We start from the raw sequence: 21,280 nt of genomic DNA, 5'->3' as shown, positions 1-21,280 counted from the left end.
CCAACCAGGCTGGTCAGGCCTGAGGTAGACAGGGCCCGCACGCTGAAAAGGGAGAATTCATGCATCTCTGTACTTTCCCAGACCCTGAAGTCAAAAGCACTATGCTTTATGTTTCTTCCCTCTTTCCAATTGAAAATTGGACATGAGGGTATAACAATTTCTGACTGTCCAAGAACAGCTGACAGGGAAGTCCACAGTGATGCTGAGCCAGCTCACCTGAATGGGTGCCTGTTTACGACCGTGGCTGCTCCGGCTGGCTGCTGGAAAACCGCATGAGCTTCAAGGAAATTTCAGAGAGAAACCAGGCACACCCGACTCTCCTGGCTAAGTGAGTCTGTTTATGCTGCAGGCAGAAGGGAGGTGCCATTCTCTCTCCATGAGATTCTTCAGCAATATTTGCTTCATCCTGTTTACAAGTTGTCCATAAGCTGCGTCTGGTTTGTGTCTGGCTATTAGCAGCCTCAGCTGGAGACTTAAATATCAAGAGAGCAGGAACTATGACTTTCTTGTTCATCACTGGCAAGTAGAGTGCTGGGCCCAGAGAGGGAATTCGGTCACCACTGCATGAGTGCAAGTGTGAGTGCGTGAGAGTGTGAGTGTGTGAGTGCCAGAGTGTGAGTGCGTGAGTGTGAGTGTGTTAGTGCAAGAGTGTGAGTGCGTGTGAGTGCATGAGCGTGTGTGTGAGTGCGTGTGAGTGCATGAGTGCATGAGTGTGTGCGTGAGTGCATGTGAGTGCGTGTGTGCATGTGTGTGTGAGTGCGTGAGTGCGTGTGTGTGCGTGAGTGCATGTGAGTGCGTGAGTGCATGAGCGTGAGTGTGAGTTTGCGTGTGAGTGCGTGTGGGTGGAGTCCCCACCTTTCTTAGCAATAATAAAAGGTCAGAAAGATGTCCAAAAATACAAATGCCCAGAAGACAGCTGAGTGCTACTGTAGCCGGCAGAACTGGATGCCAAAGGGGGGAATGAGGAATCCTCAGATCCTGCACCAGTTCCCACATCCCTGAGTCCAACACCAACCTGATTTAAACCCTCATTTCATAAACATGACATGATGCAGCCACCATGCCACACTGTGTATGTTCAATACCTCCAGCAACGTTGTATGCCCAGTGTATTCTCCCCATTTTACAGACAGGGTGGCTGAGGATCCGACTGGTTAAGTAACCGTCTCACAATCACACAGCTGGAAAAGACTGGAATTGCAACCCAGGTCCTTCCAAGCCTAGGACACCACCTACCAAATTTGCACCACTGCCTCCATCCTTAAATACTTCTTAAAAACAAAAGACCCTAGGATTGGCCAGGCGCCATGGCTCACGCCTGTAATCCCAGCACTTTGGGAAGCTGAGGCGAGCGGATCATGAGGTCAAGAGATCAAGACCATCCTAGCCCACATGGTGAAACCCCATCTCTACTAAAAATACAAAAATTAGCTGAGCATGGTGGCACATGCCTGTAATCCCAGCTGCTCGGAATTGCTTGAACCCGGGAGGTGGAGGTTGCAGTGAGCTGAGATTGTGCCACAGCACTCCAGCCTGGGCAACATCTCAAAAAAAAAAAAAAAAAAAAAAAAAAAAAAAGACCCCAGGGTTCCTGGCAGACTGATGTTAGGATGTTCGGACCCCTTGACACATACTAGAATGCTGGTGCCCTGCGGTGCCGGCTGATGAGAGGGGTCAGATTAGAGAATACTCGTTGGTGAAGGTTTCCAGCACACAATCATAGAGATGCCCCCTTTACTCTGATGTGGGGTCTGGACAAGCCAAATTCAGTTGGGCCTCCAAGAACTTCCTTCGGTGTTCAAGGTTCCAGGAGGCTCAGATGGACCAATGGGGACTGTGTTCAACTGCCTCAGGGTACAGAGGAAGAGCTGGAGTCACGGGGAGACGGAAGGACGTGCCCAAGCATGACATGAGGTAGGTGGCAGAGCTGAGATGGGCCCTGGGTCAGTCTCGAGCATCCCTGAATGCTTTTCGGGTCAGGCACTTCTTTGACTATCTGATGAAGTCCATGGACCTTCCTCTAGACATGATGCACACCAGCCTGCATGCCACTAGCCAGGAGCACCTGCTATGGGTGTGCCCAGTAGGAGCCAGGCAAGGTCCCAGCTCTGATGGCCTCTTTAGACCTCTGCAGAAGCCCTGCTCTTTATAAACTGCCACATGCCCCTAAGTCTCAGACTCCTAAGCCTCCCCCTTGCACATAATTTCTGTAAACCACTGTGATGACCAGGGTCTCCAGCTTAAGAATCCATGTAATACCTTCCATTGGTGCTTGGCACCTCCCAAGCTCAGGGCAATGTTCCTGGGAAGACACGGATTCCTTCTAACAGAGGAGAAGAGCTATCAGGAAAGTCCCATCCATGCTTTCCCTACTGTGTTGGCCCTTGCGAAAATATATATATATATATATATATATAGCCAGAAAATATATATATATATATATAGCCAGAAAAACAGTCAACAGAAGATCCAGATAAGTAAGCGCTGAAATATGTGTCTATGAAACAATCTTACTGCAGCCTGCAGGAGCATTGCAGCATAAAAACAACAAATTTCACACTGATAACAATAAGCCAGGGAGAAACCACTTTACAAAATACCACATTTCAGGGCACACCGAGGCGCTGTCTGTTAAAAGTCAGCGCCAGGACACCCTCCACAGCTGCACACTATCGGCCAGGTCCTGGTTAGATGCTCTAGAGCTGGAAAGACATCAGGTCAAATCCAGCCATAATATGGCCAGGCTGTATACCTCCCCCAGACAAGCTCCTGTAATCTGTACGCCTCAGTTTCCTCAAAGCTGAACAGAGAGATATTTCAGCTTTTATCAGATGAGTCTATGTGAGGATTAAATGAGATGATTCCTGTAAAGTTTCTGGTGTGGCACCGGGACATAGGCCGCACTCAATGACTGTGGTAATTACAGTTATTTTTACTATTATCACCTCACTTACTCTTTGGGATTTTTTTTAAAGAAGCAAGCCTCTAGTCTCTGCGAGGGTAGAGTAGAAGCTAGCTCCTCAAAGTGCCTAATAAAAGCTAATGTATGAAGCAAATGCATTCAAAACTGACTAAGAAATCCTACACAATAGAATTTCACAGTTTTGACTTGGGGGTGGGGAAAGCTTCCAGTAATTCAACATAAAAAGATTAGGTTTCTAGATAGGATTCTCTACGACATAATAACAAAACATATCCATAACACTCACCAAACTAAACTCCAGGGCCTGCAGATACGGAACGCTGATATCTCACTACACATCAAGGAAATATTCAAAGAGGAACATTTGAGAGGCAAGTCCCACAGCTATTACTCAACTCTCAGCAAGTGAAGAAAGAGCTTGTTGGTGAGGATCACTTAATTATCAGCAAATACTCCGAGCTCATGCTGAGCAGAGCAACCCCTGCTCCAAGTATCAGATAAAAACAAGAGTTACTGCATTGTTCAATATTATAGAAAAAGGGTATCTCCTTCCCCCCGCCGAAAAAAAGGGCAGTGCCAGTCTACTGAGGTTTAAACATTCTTAGCAAATAAAATGGAGTCGATCAGAGAAAACTTACTGAGTCCCAAACCACCAGGCGATGCGTGCATGCATTCCAAGCTGTCCCCTGCCCTCGCTTGGAGTGGGCTTGCTTTGCCCCCTAAAAGGAGCGCAAGGGGCTTTCTACTGCACAGCCAAGGCCCTTACGGACAGAAACTGCTCCTTGCGCTTCCCTGGAGGAGGAGCGCAGAGGGAAGCAGTGCCCTGAGAACTAGCAGAGGCATCTGATCCAATCCAGCTAGTGACTTATTCATAAACGTGCCACCCGATGCAGCTTTTCCTGAGCAAGCCTGGGGTGCCGGCGCCTGCACTGCCGGCAGCGGAAATCTCAAATCATTTTGCAGAAAGACAGTGAGTGAATTGTCTTGGTTCACTTGTTCAGAAACCCTCCAAGCCTAGAAAATCAGAATGAGCCCGCGGGAGTCATAAGGAAGGGCAGAGCTCGCCTTCATCAGGGTGCCTGGCAGCGACCTTGCTTTTCCTTTTCCAAGGCGCATTCGTCCACCACCTTCCGGGGGTCTTCCAAGGCAGGCAGCCCAGGTGATCCCCTCAGGAGAAAGCCTCCTTATTCCAGGAGAGACAAGTCAGCTCTGTACCTTAGCTGACCAACCTCAGCTTTGCTGAATTTGTATAAAGCGATTCTTCTTGCCACCTCCCAGGCATGATTTAGTACATTCTTTTCCTAAAGGAGCTTTGATATTTTCTTCTCTTCTCCTCCAAAACTATGCAACCAGAAGCTCGTTGCTTTCTTGCAGCCAGTCTCTATGTGACAGCGTGGGTTTTCAAGCCTGAAACTATATTTGGTTTCTACCAAACAGCACTGTCCCGGGACTACAGGGACACATCCAAACTGCTCCCCATGTGCAGATGGACCACCCTGAGCCTGACGGGCTCTCAGCTCCTGTCTATGCAAGCACCTGAAGGTCCCAAGAAGGACACAGCAGGTTTGGGATGGAGGGACCTGGCCATGCCGCCAGATCACACCCCCATCTTTGGTCCCTCTGTCTTACCTGTGCAGGCTGCAGTATCACCTGCACAGAGCCAGCTCTGCAAGGCTCAAACCCAGCCCCTCCTCTCCCCTGCTCCTGCTCCGATGCTGCTCCTTTCCCCACACCTGGGATTCTGACTTGCTGCTGGCCCCTTCCCACCGCCCCTGCTCCACTGTTGCTCAGGCCATTGCCTTCTCTCCCCCAGACTCTTATTGTTTCAATTATCCTGAAACTCTTAAGGAATCTCCTGCATCGCCTGGCTCCTGTTTGCGAGTCCCTGACTGGCAGCCCTCAGAGTTCTGGTTGACCTTCCTTCCCACCCCCAGGGAGGTGGCAAGGCCAGGCCAGCACATCCTTGAGAAACAAGCAGTGTGCCCCTGGCTACCCCCATCAGACACACACCTCCCCCAGGCTGCCCTCCTATGTGGACACCACACCTGCAGCACGCTGCCACCGCCTGAGACTGCACTAGTCTGCTGGTTTCTAGGCCTAACGACACCCAACAAAGAGCCTTCCGGGGCGGCGCTGTCTCTCTTGCCTCTCTGGCTCAGTCACGGCTTCATTAACTGCCAAGATTTCTACGTCATTGTCATCTCCGTCTCCTCTTCCTTCCGAGGCCAAAGACTGCCACGTTGATTCCAGCTCTGCGAGGCTCAAACCCAGCCCCTCCTCTCCCCTGCTCCTGCTCCGATGCTGCTCCTTTCCCCACACCTGGGATTCTGACTTGCTGCTGGCCCCTTCCCACCGCCCCTGCTCCACTGTTGCTCAGGCCATTGCCTTCTCTCCCCCAGACTCTTACCGTTTCAATTATCCTGAAACTCTTCAGGAATCTCCTGCATCGCCTGGCTCCGGTTCTCAAGTCCCATTTCCACACACTGAAGATGGATCTGGCCATTCTTCCTAACGCAAACACTTCAGTGGTCCCACTGCCCACTAGGTCAAGCCCAAACTCCCCTGTCTGATCACCCACCCTGCGGTTACTTGAACCCTGGTGTTTCTGCATGTGGGCACGTGGGGCAGGTCCCCTGCCATCCTGTCTCCCTCAACCCTCACCAGCCTTCAGTGAGTGAATGAATGGAGTGAAGTCATGGTAGAGGAAGTCACACCAGACTTGCCTCTAGAAGTGTCGCATAATGGGGGTGGACGTTAAAGGGGTGATTTTGGAGGGAGAATCTTAGGGAAGTGACTAGGACAGGGGTTTACACACTTGAGTTCAAATCTCGGCACCACCACCACCTAGTGAGTGACCTAAAACAATGTATTTAAGTTCCCTGATTTCCTCATCTGTATAATGGGATAACTACATCTTCTCCATAGGATTAGGCAAAAATTAAGTTATTTCATTCTTGCAAAACCCGTGCCACAGTGCCTGGGATCGAAGCCTTCAGTTAGTGTAACTATTGTAACCCAGCATGGAATCCAACCATTCTGGTTTTTTTTTTTTTTTTTTTTTTTTTTTTTTTTGAGACGGAGTTTCGCCCTTGTTACCCAGGCTGGAGTGCAATGGCGCGATCTCGGCTCACCGCAACCTCCGCCTCCTGGGTTCAGGCAATTCTCCTGCCTCAGCCTCCTGAGTAGCTGGGATTACAGGCACGTGCCACCATGCCCAGCTAATTTTTAGTATTTTTAGTAGAGATGGGGTTTCACCATGTTGACCAGGATGGTCTCGATCTCTTGACCTCGTGATCCATCCGCCTCGGCCTCCCAAAGTGCTGGGATTACAGGCTTGAGCCACCGCGCCCAGCCCCATTCTGTTTTTACTCATTTGCTCTAGCGCAGAGGAAACTCCAGCGTGCTTCCCTTCCCCTTCTAACATGCTAAGGAGAAGATGAGAGATCAGCAAAAGGAAGTGTCACTGTGGCTGGCAGGTCTGTCCAGTAAGGACATCACAGGAGCCTCCTCCCCTCTCCTGGTGCCTCTCCATCCTCTGCCAAACCAAGCAGGGGATCCTGGGGAGCCATATGCAGGGCTGGGGTAAGGGCCACAGATGTGGAGCTGCAGAACTGCAGGCCTGGGAGCACTGTGGTGAGAGTCTCTGGACTGGGAAAGTCCAGGAGCTCATAACAAATGTCTGTCCTAAGGAGCACCAGAGGGGGGCCAGCCAGGGCTGTTCGCAACGGCATGTGACAGAGAGGTCAGAAGGTGGCGCATGGAAGCACATGGCTGCTGCAGGGCTCAGGGGACCCAAGAGGACTTAGAAGGAGCCTGGGCTGGTCTGAAGGTAGTGAGTTATCTCAATTGATTGTTCACAGCCAGTTACAGATCGAACTCATTGTTCTACTCTTTCTCCCCTTCTCACTATTGCACTTGACTAGTCTTAAAAAAAAAAAAAAAAAAAAAAAAAAAAAAAGAAGGAGCCTGAACCAGAGGGCTGTGTGCAGAGTGGACTGAGCCAGAAGAGGCTGTGAACTCGCAGGGCAGAAGCGAAGGGTAGGACCCCCGCATACCCACAGATAAACCCCACAAGAGCACGTGGCAGCAGACCCGCAGACCTGCAGCACCAGAAGGCCTGCTGACCACCAGCAAAGAACAGCTCCTGCCCCTCATCCCCACCCAGTCATGGAATGGAAGCAGCACCCCAGGTGAGTGGAGCTGAGCCTGACAGCAGCCGCCCAGGCCTGGGCTCCTGCCAGGTTCAGACCTGAGTTGGTGGAGGGTGGAAAGGGGGGAGCTTCAGCTGGAGGTGGGATTGACGCTGTCATTCAGGTGAGGCTGAACTTCTTAACCTCTGAGAAATGGGACCCTTCTCGTAGACAATGCTGAGCTGAGCACTATGGACTGCCCAGACACCTTCCAGGATAGAGAAAGGGGAGAGAATGACTATAATCTGTTGAGTCCAATCCATTCCAGAAACTGCTACACATTGTTACCTTTGGGACATTTACGCACATGTCAATGTTAATATCATCATTATTTTCTCAGTCAAAAATGGAAGTTCCTCCCTTCCCCCCCACAAAAAAAAAGAGAAAGGAAGAAGAAAATAATAAAAAATTAAAAGCTCAAAACCACCACACAAGCTCAGTCTCTTGCTTTTGCCTTTTCTGGAGGACCATGACGGGAGGGCAGAGCTGAGAGTTCCCAGGACCCATCTGGCTGTGGGCTCCAGAAGGGGTGGAATGGAGCCACGCTGATGACCTAGAAAGCAGGGCCATGGAGAAGCCCCCACCAGTATACCCCTACACCAAACATCGGGCAGCAAGGGAGGTTCGTATTTTCTTAAGAAAGAACAAACCGATATTTGTATGACTTTTTCCTGAACACTTACTCAGTTTCTTCCTGGGCTGTTTGTCCATGAACATCCACATCTCATGGAAAGTACCAGAGGTGTTGTGTGTGAGTTTACTGATTAAGGCATTAAATAGTAGATAATCAAATCGCAAAAAAGTGACCAGGAATAAATCTGACCACACATAACCATGGAAATGATAAACGGTCCACATGAGGTGTAAGAGAAAATCAATATAAACGGTCATCAAGCTCTTGAATATGCCAGAATGAATTTTTACAAATGTTAATTTTAAAAAAATTATTTAATGGCTTCATCATGTATTTGGGGCATAACAGACATCTAATTATGTTTAGTGACAGAAAACACCTTGGTTTTCCATGAGCAACCGTGGAGACAGGCTGGCCAAATCAGCGCTGCCTTCAGCTCACAAGACCCATGGCAAAACCAACCGTTTTCTTCTGGATTCACTCACAAAACCGACCATTTTCTCTGGATTCACTCACAGAATCAGCAAGGAGCAAGAAAAGTCAACAGAACAGAAATGCCAAACCTAGAGGGCAGGGAGATATTAAGGATGGTGATTTGCTGTCACCAAGCCACACGAAATGTGTTTTCCTTCAGTGGGAAAATAAAGGAGCAGAGCTGTATTGAGTTCCTTCCAGCAAAGGGTGGAAAAGAGAACCAAACTGAGTGGAAATCCTAAGACAAAAATTGCAGAGCGAGACGTGAGACAGGGGGCCATGTGCTCTGAAAGGCATCTCCGCTGCCTGCTGATAAGCCCGTTCATTTGTATGTACTTTTGTCAATAACTGAAAAGCAGTGAAATCTGACTAGCCCGCTCTCCACACAGCCCGTAACTGATTGGAACTCAACAGAGCTGTGAGAATTTCTCAGGAAAATGAACCCAACTCCCTTCACTTGGGGCCACAGACTCACATGACACCAGCGTTCAGAGAAATGAGTGTGTACACGATGGGCACACACCGACATCTAATGGAGAGAGCCTGATGCCCGATTTCCAGGCCTTGTTTTTGACTACTTCATTGCAATCCCACTAACAAACTTGTGCATATTTGCTATTAAAACAACCAGACTGTGTTATTTATTACCTCAAATGTAATCACCTTATAATCTTATTTCTGTCTCTGTTAATAAGCAGAAGTTTCACTGATTAAAATAAATGGCAACAGCATTTTACTTAGGATGATACCATTCTATACTGAAAGATACTTTCCAGTAAAAAAAAAAAAAAGCAGAAAACAGGGAGACACGAAAATATGCAGAAATAGAGGCCCAGAGCCAGCCTGTTTTGACACTGGTGTTTTCTGAGCTAAGAGCTAAGTGTTGGGTGCCTTTAATTCTCTGTTGAAAATATGACACTTGATCACCTCATCATGAACCATTTCTCAAAATAGAGACTGGGCCTCCCAGAGGATCCCTGGGCTGGTGAAACCTGAGCTGAGTAGCTCCGACAGGCGCTGCTGAAGCAGCCGTGTGGCCTCTGGGCACTCCTCATCCACTGTCAGACCTGCGGCCACCCACCCTTGGGCATAGCCCTGCCAGGCAAGGCCAGGCCTGGCATTGGGCTTACCCACTTCCCAAACACCACCAGCATCAAGAGTTCTGAAAACGCCAAGTGCAGTGATTCACGCCTACAATCTCAACACTCTGGGAGGCCTAGGCGGGCGAATCACTTGAGCATAGGAGTTCAAGACCAGCCTGGGCAACACAGCGAAACCCTGTCTCTATGAAAAATACAAAAACTAGCTGGGCGTGCTGGTGTGTGTGTAGCCCCAGCTACTTGGGTGGCTGAGGCGGCAGAATTGCTTAAGCCCAGGACATAGAGGCTGAAGTGAGCAGAGATGGCACCACTGCACTTTAGGGTGGGTGCCAGATCAAGGCCCTGTCTCAGAAAAAAAAAAAAAAAAAGAAAAAAAAGAAGAGAAGAGGAGGGGAGAGGAGTGGAGGGGGAGGGGGAGGGGGAGGGGGGGAAAGGATAAAAGAAAAGGAAGTTTGGAACACAGGCCCCTGACTGCGAGGCCACTGGTCAAGAGCAGGCTGGACTAGACAGCGCACGCTGTGGCACATGCCGTCGAGTTTATTGATCGATCTGGGGTCTCCTGGACCTCAGTTACCTTTGGAAAGAGAGAGACAGAGAAAGAGCAGGAAAGGAGGTGAGGGAGGGAGAGAGAAGAGAGGGAGAAAAGGGTGGAAGAAGAAAGAGAAGACTTTATCTCTGAGGCTATTCCACTCTAAAAGCTCTGTCCCCTCTCCAAGCTGTCTCCGGGGCTCCTGTCGTTCAGCCTGCAGACCTCACAACGCTCCTGCCTGTTCCTGTGATGTCTCCAGCCTCAGCCTGGCATTTCTTTCTCCACTAATCTGCACTTCCAGTCTCCACCATGCTCTGAAGTCAAGCAGCCCAACCTGTTGACAGCCCACGAAGAAACACACATCTTCGCATGCGCCCTAACGCCACAGCTCTCCTCCAGGTTAACTCCTCTCAGTTTTCTGCCATGCTCCCCAGATTTGGAGAATGGGCCATTCCTTGCTGTCTCCAGCCTTTCCCGACTGGATTGAGGGAATCGGGTGTTTGGTCGGCTGTGCTGTGACATGAGACAGGGCAGGGATCTGAAGGGACTGTGTGATGTGGATAAGCAAGTCCAGCCGCCCCGTACCTCTTCCTATGGCCAGGAACCTCTTGGGCCCTTCCTTTGGCCCCCAGTCCCCTGAACAACCAGATATAAAACTGTGGTGGGAGTTTTTAATTGCGGAACTTTTATATCCACAATATTTACTGCAAGTATGTGATTTCCAGAGAGCAATCTTATCACCTCAGCCTAAAACCAAGCACCGGAGACAGAGCCACAGACATCCCTGACCTTGAGAAGGCTTCCCTTCGCCCACCACCCACGGCTTCTCACTGGCTGGATAAAACCTCGCACCCAGGGGCAGGTGCTGGTTTGGAGGGGCCAAAGGTTAACAGTCTGGGAGGCTTTTTAAAGATAAAGAACACAAAAGCACAACAAACATTCAAAGTCAGGCTGTGAACTTGGTCCAACATGGGAGGCCCTGTCTAGCCTCAGCAAAAACAGAGGCCACTTTCCCAGCTGGCTACCCACCCTCTCCTGCACTATTTCTGGGCCGAGATGGCCCCTTCCAGGCACACAGTCCACCTTCTGCTCCCCGCCAAGGCAGAACACTTTAGCTTGGCTAACAAACGGGAAAAACTTAACAGAAACCCTGACATCCCCTTGAAAAAAAATGGCATTATGTTTTCAAATAAATCTTTCCACTTTTACCTAAGCAGGGTCCTGGGCTCACACAGTGTGTCCTCCACGCTGACGAACACTCAAATGTAGCAACATGCAGGCCTTTGATGACAACCTAGCCAGGAACGGCCACCCACTTAACAGATGGTAAACTGAGGCCCAGCGCCCTCACGAGAAGTACTGGGACACGATTTAAGAAATGGGAAAACCCAGTTCCTGTCTGCAAGTGACTTAAAACATAATGGCAGATTCAGAGGTGGAGGATATAGCCCAACAGGCACTGGGCAGAAATGAGACACCTTTCAAGGCATGCAGAGGAAGAGACAATTTTTCCAGGGGAGATGCAGGAAGGCCTCACAGTGAAGAGGGCAGAGGAGCGCAGGGCTCTGGGCCATGGGGAGGAGGCTGGGGGCACAGCAGGAGGGTGCATCCGTTAACTCCTGGTGAAGGAGGTTTCAAAAAAACTTAGGGATAACTTAGGGATCCATCCCCTTCTGAAGGAAACAGCTCATGACCGGCAGCTGACACGATTGCTCGGTGTTCTCGAAGTCCCCAGCTTGAGCTGAAATTCAGGGTAGCACCTTGGGAAAGAACCAGGGTGCTGAGTGGGAGGGGCTTGGGTTGAAATCCTGGGTCTGCTACTTCCCAGCTGTCCCTGTGCAGCTCAGATTCCTCACCTGTAAAGGGGAATGGGAACACCTACTTCCCAGGTGCAACGCGTAGAGCACAAAATAATGTGGTCAAGGCATCTGGTACACGGTGCACTCAAAATACAAGGCATGTCTGCAATGAATGCAGCAGGGTCAATGTCCTAAACCCACCTCCACCCTGTCTCCATCGTCCACTGCCCTCTCTCTCTAGCAGTGGCTCCGGGAGGCAAATTCTCGCCTCTTCACAGCTGAGCTCGCCTGGGCTGTGCGGGGAACTACCTCATGTGGTCTGCATGGACTGGCCCGAGGAAAACCCAGGAAATATTTCCTTCCTTGCAGTTTCTCTCTGACTGCTTCTTTCCAATCAAAACAGAAATGATGAAGTGAAATGCCCAGCTCCGGGCCTGGCCCAAGGAAGTCCTCAACTTGGTTGCATGGGTTCAGTGGTCCCCTTCTCAGACTCTAGGTCTGCCACCTGCCCCTCATTTTGACTTAGCACTCACAAAGGAAACTAGTTCTTTAACAACTCTCACGAGCTAAAAGTTAATTTTTAAAATCTTAATTCTAGCCTATTAGAAAAAAACAAAGATTTTACTTCTCTGCATCCTCATAATAATTTATCCGTAGACAACACTTTAGCTTCCTATGTTGAAAAGAATATTACACTGTATCTTAAATTCCAAAACACAAACAGCAATAATATTGAAAAATAAGTTCAGCTAAGACCTAACAGTGGAATTTACTTTTTGGGTTTGCTGATCTCAATAGACATAAACTGTTAGCCCCTTAACCACTTTTTTTTTAAACTTGCAAAGCAGGAGAGACTACAGTAACATATATGCCACATGTTCACACATTTTTGCCACTAGCTTTTGAAATCTTAATGTGGTGTTATTAAAAATATACAATACTTGTCATATTTTCCCCATGCTAGGGTGCCTTGGACCACATCATGGTCGATTAAGAAAAAAAAAAATCAAGGGGGTATTCCAAGTGTTGCCACTATTTCAGAAACATTAACACGTTGGTAACGAAAACAAAAGGTGTATTAGAATAGAGCAATATTTACGTGGTGTTTTATGCAATGAACAGATCCCCATGAGACTCGTGCTCCTCATTCGTCAGCTACTCACAAGGTCCGTTCAGGAGGGAAGTGCTGGGGTCCTTCCAGGACGAGTCCTCATACGGGATAACACAGGTGAGGCAGGAATATAGTGTCTGGATGGAGACAGGGACCAGGTCTCCAAGAGGGTGTGATGGGATTTCTGTTCCTTAAGCTTTGGGGTTCTTCTCTCTGCAAGCTATAAGCTATCTGCTTATACCTGGAAGTCCAGCCCAGGAAGTGACTGCTGATGTCACACGTGGCTTTGTGGACATCTTCATATCCCGCCAGGGCTACATCCTCCATGGCATGCCCCTCACGGACCAAAAGGGAACACAGAAGGAAAAGGAAGTTCTACCTAAGCCTTATCTGACCAAGGGGGTCCATGCCAGCCACCATGCTGACAGCCCACAGTGACCAGAGAGGACGCCAGGACCAAGCGGCTCTGTGGGTCCCCCTTGGCTGCTCTCCCCTGTACTGGTTTGGATTTCCCATGGTAGATTTGTTCGACTACCAGTTACGTATCCTGAAGTAAGGAAGCCACGTGACTTTCACAACTGAGTCGCTTAGGGAACGACAGGAGTGCTGTTCTCTGGAGCGAGGATGGCTGGGCCACTCCACGGTCCTTCCCTACAGTTCCCTCCACATACCGGGTCCCACGAAGACGAGACCCCTGCCCTTCCCTGGGCTTTCTGTGTGAAGCCCTCAGTAAAGGACAGCAGCAGGGGCAGAGTTCACATTTCCCCTGTGAAAACGCCTCTTCAGTTTGAATGCAGCATCCCAGGGCAGAGCAGCTGTAACCTATACTGAAGTTACTTTTTGCCCGCCTGCCCTGACAAATGTATCAGAGGCCTTTGAGCCAGAGGAACTCCATCTTGAATAGGGGCTGGGTAAAATAAGGCTATGTCTCTTCTAATGTTAAAGCAAAGGGGAAAAATGTTGGTTTTGAATACGCGCTGGCCATAGTGTTTTTTGTGCTTTTACTCAAGGCTTCAGCGCAGGGTGTATCCAGAAGCCTCCCAGCTCCCACTGCAATGCTTCCGGCCCCCGACGCCCTGCTCTTGTTCCCCCCGCGCCCCTGCCTGCTCTCTCCTCTGCAGAGAAGTCTCGCCTCTTATTTCCCCTGGCAACCCTGCCTCATCCCTAAAGATACTGGTCAGGAAATCCTTCTCCCCGGGGAGTCCCAGGTCAAGAAGCCTCCCCTCCACCCAGCCACAGGTGCCCTAAAATGAGCTCATAAGGCTCTCAAGAGCCAACTGTTAAATGTTCTGGAATGCTGGTAGCATACTCATTATTAAAAACTAAATTATAAAAACTTACGGTTAAATAAAATATATTAAAAATAAGGGTGATCAATATGCAGCCCTTATCACTTCCTACTGATTTCACTGTTATCTGTACTTTTGGGGTTACTAAAATCCGTTCTGTCTGGGGGTAGAAATACTGTCAGAGGCATTTGAGCCAGAGCGACTCCATCTTGAATATGGGCTGGGAAAATGAGGCTGAGACCTACTGGGCTGCATTCCCAGGGGGTTAGGCGTTCTCAGTCACAGAATAAGATAGGAGGTCGCCACAAGATACCTGTCTCATCCTGCGACTAAGAATTAACGACCCTGCTGATAAAAGAGGTCGCAGTCAAGAAGCCGGCTAAATCCCACCAAAACCAAGATGGCCAAGAAAGTGACCTCGTTCGTCCTCACTGCTATACTCCCACCAGTGCCGTGACAGTTTGCGAATGCCGTGGCAATGTCCAGAAGTCACCCTGGATGGTCTAAAAAGGGGATGAACCCTCAGTTCCAGGAATTGCCCACCCCTTTCCAGGAAAACTCATAAACAGTCTTTACCTTGTTTAGCACATAATCAAGACATCATCATAACAACTGCCAGCCAGCAGCTCAGGCTGCTGCTCTGCCTACGGAGTAGCCATCATTCTTTTGTTTCTTTACTTCTCTAATAAACTTGCTTTCACTTCACTCCTTGGATTTGCCTCCAATTCTTTCTTGCATGAGACCCACAAACCTTCTGTGGGGTCTGGATCACGCTCCTTTCTGGTAAGGATGCGACATGATGGGAGCTGCCACGGCCTCTGCCCAGCTCCACGTGCCTGTCACTTTAGTGGCTGGTTATCAGCCATAGTATTTTGCCATGGAAATGAGCAAATGTGACAGATCAAGGCACATATTACTGTTTTATTGACTGTCTGGATCAGGGATCAGCAATATTCTCCATAAAACTACATAGTAAACATCTAGGCTTCGTGGGCCTCATGATCTCTGTCACAGCTACTCAGCTTAACTGCTGTGGCACAAAGTCAATATATAAATGAATGGACTTGGCAGTGTTCTAATACTTCACAACTTTGAATCTCATACATTTTTATATCTTACAAAATATTGTTTTCCTCTTTATTTAAAAAAAAAAAAACACCTTTAAACATGTAAGAACCACTCTTAGGCCGCGGGCTGTACCAAAACAGGATCCGGCCCGCTGACCACAGCTTGCCAAGCTTGGCCCAGACCTACGATGGTGATAAGGAAATCCTGACAATGCAGATCACACTCACAAGCTGTCCTGCCTGTCATTTCCACGTTGTGAATCACGTAATAATTTAAGGAAACACTCTGAGTATTCACACACTTTATCCAGTTCAGCAAAGTCTCTCACATCACTGAAGGAAAGAGGACATTCCAGCATTCGCTCTCTCACTTTGCTTTACTCATTGTAAATGAAAATACCCATCAACATTCATGTCAGAACTGCGCTCCTTCATCCACGCAGCAACAGCCTGGACAAGCCCAAGTGAACAGAAGCATCTGTGATCAGCAGCTGGCTCTACAGAATTTGCGTTACAGAGTACTGAACACATTTTATTATTATTTTTATTTTTTGGTTTTTTGGGGACGGAGTTTTGCTCTTGTTGCCCAGGCTGGAGTGCAGTGGCGCCATCTTGGCTCCCTGCAACCTCTGCCCCCCCAGGTTCAAGGGATTCTCCTGCCTCAGTCTCCCGAGTAGCTGGGATTACAGGTGCCTGCAACCACGCCCAGCAACTTTTTGTATTTTTAGTAGAGACGGGGTTTCAGCATGTTAGCCAGGCTGGTCTTGAACTCCTGACCTCTGATGATCCATCCACCTCGGCCTCCCAAAGTACTGGGATTGCAGGCATGAGCCACTATACCCAGCCTTTATTATTTTATGTATTATACATCCTTTATATAAGAGAAATTTATAAGACCACCATTTCCACCTAGCCCAGCATGGCTTATCTCAGGGGCCCTGATGGTGATTGGTGAGCAGGGGGCCTTGCCGCCCACCCACTTTCGGGCAGTGAGTGCCTTAAAGTCAGGGCTGCATCTGATCCAGCCTTTCCTTCCTCCAGAATAGGACCTCGTAGCCCTGCTGGTGTCCAGGGTGCGTAAATGAACGCACAAGTGGGCACAGCACCTTGGTCCTGCACCATCTCTTGTTTATTAAGGATTATTAGAGGGAGCAAATTCCACTTTTAATCATAGTGTGGAAAATGCTTCCATGAAGTCTTAATGTGTTCCTCCAATAACAAAAGATTACACACAAACTTTTAAACATTCTTTTACTAACTGCTATTTAGTATGTCTACATCTGCAGCCCAATACACACTATTCTGCAGTTACTCAGGACAACAATTCAGTGTCTGAACTCATTTTAGAATGTAAATGAACAAAATGCCAGTGAGAACGAGTCTCCCTCCAGGCACTCAGTGATGGGCAGAGCGGGTGCCCTCAGAGGCCTGGGCACTCCCCTGTGCAGATGTCATTAAGGAATCAGTGCTTTACGGTCGTTCCCATGACCACCGATTAACATTTTAGTGAAGTAGCTCCTGCTCCAGAGGAAATCAGTTACTCTCATATTAAAAAAAAAAAAAAAAAAAAACAGTAAAAGTCATGGTAATTGGAAGAGCCGTTTGATGAAATGGAAGTCTGTACATGTGACAAACTAACACGTATGCCAAGGAGAGATGGAGACTAACAACTCTGGCAGTCAAATCTTGCTGTGTATCGGTATTTCCTCACTCTGCATGGTTTTAGAAAGGTAACAAGGCCTTTTCCAGACTCATGATCCTCATTCCTCAGGTGCTCACAAGGTCTGTCCAGTAGAGAAGTGCTAGGGGTCCTTCAGCGACAAGTCCTCTCACATGGACTAACACAGGTGAGGCAGGAGAACAGTGTTTGGATGGAGACAGGGACCCTAAGGCCAATTCATGTGGACTTCCTAGAACTAAATCAGAAGTAAAACCCCCACCTTTGCACTCCCAAGTAACAAAAAGACCAGAGGCTACTCCCCTTTATTGCATGCAGATGAAAAATTGAAAGCACCTCTGATTGGTCCCCTTCCTAACCAGTCTGGTCTCAGGCCAAGTCTTCATTGGCAGTGAGTATAACTTGGTGACTTCACTTCAGCCTCTGACTGGTCCCCTCGCACAACCAATCAGACTGATTCTGGGCCACTACTTCGTTTACATAGGGTGTATACCAAGTAACCAATGGGAATTCTTTAGAGGATTATTTAAACCCCAGAAAATTCTGTAACCAGGCTCTTGAGCCCCTTGCTCGGGCCTGCTCCCACCCTGTGAAATGTACTTTCATTTTCAATAAATCTCTGCTTTTGTTGCACCATTCTTTCCTTGCCTTGTGTGTTTCGTCCAATTCTTCGTTCAAGGCACAGGAACCTGGACACCCTCCACCTGTAACACAGGCTGCCCTGGCTGGACTCAGCTCCATGTTGTACAGTATTAAAAAGGTGCCAGAAAGTTCCAGAGCGTCAGTGAACCTGAGCTGTCCACTGACCCTGTGTACCCCAATTCCTTGCCCACAAATTGACTTTCTGATCTCTGAGGTCACCTACTTGATGCTGTTTAATGTTATGATCTTCAGGTTCATTAGATCCACAAACAGAAGATGTTAACTTGGGATTTCAATTCTTTTTTTTTTTTTTTTTTTTTTTTTTTGAGACGGAGTTTCGCTCTTGTTACCCAGGCTGGAGTGCAATGGCGCGATCTTGGCTCACCGCAACCTCCGCCTCCTGGGTTCAGGCAATTCTCCTGCCTCAGCCTCCTGAGTAGCTGGATTATAGGCACGCACCACCATGCCCAGCTAATTTTTTGTATTTTTAGTAGAGACGGGGTTTCACCATGTTGACCAGGATGGTCTCGATCTCTCAACCTCGTGATCCACCCGCCTCGGCCTCCCAAAGTGCTGGGATTACAGGCTTGAGCCACCGCGCCCGGCCAACTTGGGATTTCAACACAGTTAGATACCTGCCATCTGCTCTGTTCTGAGAGCTAGGCCCTGGAAAAGCTGGAGACAGAGCTGAGCCCGACCTGGGTAGAAGAGGCCCACCCGCCCAGGTGTTTCCTCTCTGGCTGGCCCTGTCGGATGCCCGAGGCAACCAGTACCAAGGGAAGTCCAGGCCCCAAAAAAGAAGGGCTTGGTTCTCCCTGCCCAAGGTCACCAGGCACCCAGGAGAGGACGACCAGGTATGAAGGGACATAGGGCTGGGATCAGATCAGTTTTCCGCGCTTGTTAAACTCACCTTGGTGGCACTGCTTGGATGAGTGAACCATCCCCATTGGTCTCACTAAGGACAGATGGGCAAAACATGGGATGAACTGACGTAAGGGAACAGGGTCAAGCCAGTGTGCTGAGAGGGGGCTATTCTGGACGCTATTCCATGAAGCTGAAATGATGTTGTGGTCTTGCTGCACTGACGTGAGCCAGCTGCGTGCAGGGGGCAGGGGCGCTGGAGCTGACACTGGGCTGGGACTCCTTGTCCTCCTTACGTGCGAGTTACCTCACCCCTCTGTGCCTCAGGTTCCATTGGTGACAAAGGGGTGATGGTGATGTCACTGCCCTCATGGGATACTGCAAAGCTCTCAATACCAGCTGCTATTATGGGATCTATTGGAAATTAAAAATTATATGCTCACCACACAATTAAAAATTAGCGAGGGTGTAATCTTGTATATATCTATGAACACATGGTGCAGGATCATAGTGAACAGTTAAACTCTGGTGCACCCATACCACAGGTTACCCCTCAGCAGGAAAAAGGGGGCAACGTGGCAAGAGGGTGGGGCCCAAGGACATTACTCTGGGTGAAAAAGCAACGTCTCGGAAGGTCACGGACTATATATATGATCCTACCGACATAAAATCCTCTAAATGACAAAAATTATAGCAATGGAGAACAGACTGGTGATTGCTGGAGCTGGGGAAGGCAGGAGGAGGTGGCTGTGCCTGCAGGGGTAGGTGAAGGAACGGCGCCGTGTCTGGCCTGCACGGACCTCCAGGCGTGAGGACGCGCATGCGGCGGGCACCCACGCCAGTGTCCTCTTGATTGGTTTTGGTATTGTCCTATACTACAGGCGACACAACCATGGAGAAACCAGGGAGGGTACCAGAACCTCTATGCTACCTTTCTAACTTCCTGTGAATGCTCAAAATTAAAAATTAAAAAATACGTAAGCTGAGGAAGGAGAAAGCGTCCTGTGAAAATGCTTTCCCCATGTCGGTCCCTGCAGGGTGACTCTGCCCATGCCCTCCTCTCCAGCATGGTTTCTTGCATGCACATGTGTGCTCAGCTCTCACCTTGAAGGCTCAGGGAAAAAACCCAGTGTGCAACCTGCCAGTGAGACCTGAGGCTGCAAACCATGTTCCAGTGCAAAATAAATACACAAAAATCAGTCATACTCCAAGGACAATCTCTAAGTCCTTTACAGACACCTGGACCAACATGCCCCAGTGCCCCATGACTGCGGAAGGTATTGCTGTCCTCCTTCCTATACACCTGCTCTCATTCACCAAGACATAAACGGAAACACCGACTTTCCGAACACCTCATGGTTTCTTGACGTGTTCACGTCACATGGCCTTCTTGGCCAGGCTGCTGTCACAGCCACTCACATATCCAAAACCTTCAATTAGGGAACTCTATATTCTGGCCACAGATACAGAGTTGTGTGGATGCTGCTATTTGACAATACAAAGGTACTTCCTCCCTTTCACACCTGACTGATAGGGTCTCATGGGGCCCAGCCTCTCCTATGGCTACTCACTCTTACCCGCAGCGTGCTCCAGTTCCAATCCCTAAGTCCCTCAACTTTCTCCCAGGCTGCAAGACACTGCCAGTGGAAATGGGCTCTCCACACAAAGTTACGTGTGGTGACCCCTACAAAGCCCCCAGGTAGGTGCTCCTGCTCATTGCTCTCAGCCTCATTACATCATTGCTGCAGCCATTCCAAATTCCGGGAGACTTCGCCCAACATCTTCCTGTCCTGAGCTCCACCTTCATCATGCCTCTGTCTGCAGAGACCCCAGGGAGTTCCTGCACGGAACATGGTTCCAGGAAAGGGCTAAGCTCACATCTCTTCTAAGGCTTCACCCATTTTTTTCTCTGTTCTATCATTAGTCTCTCCCTGCCTTCCCTCATTGGCTGAGACTATTCTTTCCTTCCTCTTTCCACACCTCCTTCTATTCCAAAGAGGAAAAAGTAGCCCTACACCCAATGTCCCAATTTCCTCATAGCTTCCGAAACCTGTGCCTTTACAGTCAGGCTTCCTCCACACTCTAACCAACCTGATCAGTTGCCTCTTCCCACGATGACCTTCCCTGTCTCTGACACCCCTTCCTCCTGCGAGTCCACAGCTCCCTGAAACCCCTGCTTTCACATCTCTAGGGTCTTGTAGACACTGTTCTTCCACATGGAATGCCTTCAAAGTCCAGCCAAACACCAGCCCCTTCTAAAACCAGCCCATACTCTTTAACTCTCACTTTCTCTTCATCCCTACCCACTCCTGCTGAAATTAGAAGTATTTTCTGCAAACTCTAAATTAAGATTCCAATTCTGTGGTACTAAACACTTTCTCCACAGCTCTACAGCATTTGTACTGATTCTCTTCCTCCCTTGGAGTGAACAGTTCTGTCCTCTTACCAAACTCAAACACCAGAGTAGCTAACAGCAGCTTGCCGAAATGTGAGCCCAACAGGTATCTGTCAAATGAATGAATTACATCCATAGAAGAAATGATACACACAAAAATATAAAATTAGAAACACAATTTCATGCATTCTGCAAACATATATCAGGACCTACCATTTACAGGGTATTTTCTAGGGAGACTGTGACATAAATGATACTACAGTGTATGGTCTCAGATCTCAGGAAGCCAAAAGTCTATGAGAGGCAATAAGATAGTCACAGGTGTTTAGCTAAAAGCAAGCCTGGGACTAAGTGATGTGAAATAAGCAAAAGGCATCTTACAAACCATGTGGCACTATTCAAAAACTGGGGCATTTTAAAAGTTTTCTTATTGACATTATTAAATTATGCAAAACAAAGTTAGGCAAAGAACAAATCCTGCCTGCAGAGTAACTTGAAATTTTGTGAGAAAATGATTTTAGCAACAATAATACATTATCCAAAGACTTAGTTTTCCTTATGGCAAAGATCTCTGCAAATGCAAAGAAG

The 21,280-nt window shown here is 48.5% G+C and overlaps 1 protein-coding gene across 8 annotated transcripts in view; it reads right to left on the bottom strand.

The window, feature by feature from the left end:
- Positions 1 to 21,280, bottom strand: part of COBL (cordon-bleu WH2 repeat protein) — a 289,733-nt gene that overhangs the window by 192,078 nt on the left and 76,375 nt on the right. The window contains exon 1 of one of the 8 annotated variants that reach the window (XM_074379672.1): positions 3,562 to 4,598. The exons of 6 other annotated variants lie outside the window; for them this stretch is intronic. In XM_074379672.1, coding sequence (XP_074235773.1) covers positions 3,562 to 3,596 — 35 coding nt within the window. In that variant the 5' untranslated portion in view covers positions 3,597 to 4,598. Of the gene's footprint in view, positions 1 to 216; positions 698 to 3,561; positions 4,599 to 21,280 lie in introns of those variants that run through there. One more of the 8 variants, XM_074379673.1, reaches the window with a different exon arrangement.

The sequence above is a fragment of the Saimiri boliviensis genome, chromosome 10, assembly GCF_048565385.1.
Source record: "Saimiri boliviensis isolate mSaiBol1 chromosome 10, mSaiBol1.pri, whole genome shotgun sequence".
In the NCBI taxonomy this organism is placed as follows: domain Eukaryota; kingdom Metazoa; phylum Chordata; class Mammalia; order Primates; family Cebidae; genus Saimiri; species Saimiri boliviensis.
Note: the sequence above shows the minus strand (reverse complement) of the source record. Positions and strands in the feature narration are given on the sequence as shown.